The sequence below is a fragment of the Myotis lucifugus genome, unplaced genomic scaffold (assembly GCF_000147115.1).
Source record: "Myotis lucifugus unplaced genomic scaffold, Myoluc2.0 scaffold_185, whole genome shotgun sequence".
NCBI lineage: Eukaryota > Metazoa > Chordata > Mammalia > Chiroptera > Vespertilionidae > Myotis > Myotis lucifugus.
In genome coordinates, this window is record NW_005871233.1 from 2,621,599 (window position 1) to 2,624,348 (window position 2,750).

The 2,750-nt window shown below is 62.7% G+C and overlaps 1 protein-coding gene across 1 annotated transcript in view; it reads right to left on the reverse strand.

Annotated features, from left to right (window-relative positions):
* Positions 1–110: 110 nt before the first annotated feature.
* The window catches only part of LOC102416994 (periaxin-like), a 3,237-nt gene continuing 597 nt past the window's right edge, over positions 111–2,750 (reverse strand). The window contains 3 exon segments of the mRNA XM_014462570.2: positions 111–2,284; positions 2,286–2,397; positions 2,400–2,748. Coding sequence (XP_014318056.2) covers positions 133–2,284; positions 2,286–2,397; positions 2,400–2,748 — 2,613 coding nt within the window. The 3' untranslated portion in view covers positions 111–132.

Here is a 2,750-nt window from a genome sequence, read left to right on the forward strand (position 1 = left end):
CCAATGAAGCCAGGGCAGGAGGGCTTCCGCGGCTCCTGGCCCTCTGAGGGTTAGTGCTGGTTAACTCCACACACCCCAAAGGGGTGGGGGAGGGGAAGACAAGAAGGGGAGTCTCCCTCCTGTCCTGGGGCTTCAGATGACAGCCAGTCTGAGTGCCCTCCATCCCTGGTGGGGCCTGGAGCCCCCTGTCTCCGAAAACCCCACGCTGGGCAGTCGGACCCGGAATCCACCCTCTTCGCGGTCCCTGCTCCCACTCCGGGCCTTGGGGCTTAGGGACACCCTGGGGAACCGGAACTTGGGGGACTTCTCCCCACCAGGGGACTTGGAGGCTGCCTCGCCCTCCTGCCCCCGAGAGGCCTTGGAAGAAGTAGCCAGGCCCACTCGAGGCAAGCGAACTCGTAGGCGGCCACGGCGACCAGAAGCCCCTTCCCTGCTGCCCTCCTCCTCCTCCTCGTCCTCCTCAGGGCTGGGGGAGCTTTCCCCAGCAACAGCCTCGCTCTGGCTGAAGCCCACACGGGGCAGCCTGAGCTTCGGGCTCTTGGCCTTCTCGCCCTCCTCACCCCCCTCCTTGGCCCGCACCAGGCCAAACCGGGGCAGCCGAACCTTGAGCTTGTGTCCATCGTCTCCCTCACCCTCTACCACCTGGTACTCAGCATGGCTGCCCATGGCAGGAGGCGAGAGCTCCAGGTTGGGCAGTGAAAGGTGGAAGGATCGTTCGGCCCCTGGGGGCTGGTCTCCAGGTCCCCCGACCCCAGCCCCAGCTCTGGCCCCCAATGTGGGCATCTTCAGCCTCAGCCCACCCTCATCTGTGGCTGCCTCACCCACCTGCACTTCTCGGCTCAGCCCCACATCCAGCTCAAGCTGGGGCACGGTCACAGTGGGCATCTTGAAGACGCCCTCTCCCACCAACAGCTCCCCACCCTCTCCCTTGGCTTCAGGCAGAGACAAGGTCACCTGAGGCACCTGGACCCTGTAGCCTGCTGTGCCCTCTGCTGAAGGGGCTGCACTCTCAGCCTGCTGCCCCGAGGTGGCACCCAGGCCAGCCTCACCAAATCTGGTCAGCTCCACCTGAGGCAGAGAGATGCCCAGGGGCATCCTTCGCACCTCCTCCTGGCCCTCAGTGCCTGCCTGCCTGGTTGTGGACACTTGCAGGCCCGATAGCCGTGCTCCGCTGACGGCCACCGCCCCCTCTGCCCCCACTTCCTCCTGGGCCCCCAGAGTGACCAGTTCCACCTCAGGGATCTTAAGCTGCCCGACCATCAATTCTGCCTTTTCTCCCGGGCTAACACGCCCACCCTGGATTTCCACCTCCTTCCCCCGAGCCAGCCCAAAGGAGGGCATCTTCAGTTTGGGCATCTTCACCCTCCCATCCCAACCCCAGCCCTTGCCCTCCAACTCGGACACCCCTGGCACTAGTTCTCCAGCCTCAGTGTCCCGGACTCTGACCCCAAACTTGGGCAGGGTGAACCTGGGACCCTTGAGCTTGAAATCGGCCCCTGCCGCCTCCGCCTTGCCTGTGGGCAGATGGGCATCCAGGCTGAGCTGCGGAATGGACAGATCGAGAGCGGGTAGCAGGCCTGCCTCTCCGACCCCTTTCGCTTCAACCTCGGTCCCCACCCGAGCCTTGGGGAGTGAGATGGCGAACTTGGATGTCTTCAGCTTGGTGGCTCGCCCAGCCCCCTCAGCCTCTGCCTTGGCCACCTTTGGCCCTGAGAGTCCAAACTTGGACAGGGAGAACTTGGAGGTGGGTTTGACTTTCATCTCCATCACCTCTACCCTCCCTTCCTCGACTTCCACTGTGGGCAGCTGTGGAGTGACGATCTCAACAGAGGGCATCCGGAAGGCCACTTCCCCAACCCCTGCTGCCACCTTGCCCTCTGCCCATTCCACCTTGCCCTCTGCCTGTGCTACCTTGCGTTCTGCTCGCTCCACCTTGCCCGCTTCAGCCACTGGAACCTGCCCCTCCAAGCTGAGTGCTCTTGGCAGGTCTAGCTCCACGGAGGGCAATGTGAGAGAGGGGACACCCACACGAGCCTCGCCGTCCACCTCTGGCTGTAGACAGGGAAGTGTCACCAGCTTCCCTGAGACCTCAGCCCCTGCCTCGCCTGACTTGCCTCGTGACGGGGACCCTGCCCTCCCGAATCTGGGCATGGTCATCTTGGGCATCTTGAAGCCAAATTCCACCCCCTCTACCTTCTCTGCCTTGGCAGCTTTTAGCTGCACTTCTGGAGCCTTGGGCAGCTTCATCTCAGGTGCCTTCAGAAGCTGCACATCTGGGGCCTTTGGGCACTTGCATTTCTGGCAGCCGGATCTCTGACACCTTTGGCAGCTGCACCTCTGGCAGTCGCACCTCGGGCACCACCATCTCAGGCACCTTTGGGAGCTTCATCTCTGAGACTTTGGCAGCTGCACCTCTGGCAGTCGAACCTCGGGCACCGCCATCTCGGGCACCTTTGGGAGCTTCATCTCCGAGACTTTCGGAAGTGCCACCTCTGGGAGTCGCACCTCGGGCACTGTCATCTCGGGCACCTTTGGGAGCTTCATCTCTGAGAATTTTGGAGCTGCACCTCTGGCAATCGCACCTCGGCACAACCCTTCTCGGGCACCTTTTAGGAGCTTCATCTCAGAAACTTTTGGGAGCTGCACCCTCTGGGAGTCGCACCTCGGGCACTGCCCATTCTTCGGCACCCTTTTGGGAGCTTCATCCTCAGACACTTTTGGCAGCTGCACCTTCTGGAAAGCTCCATTCT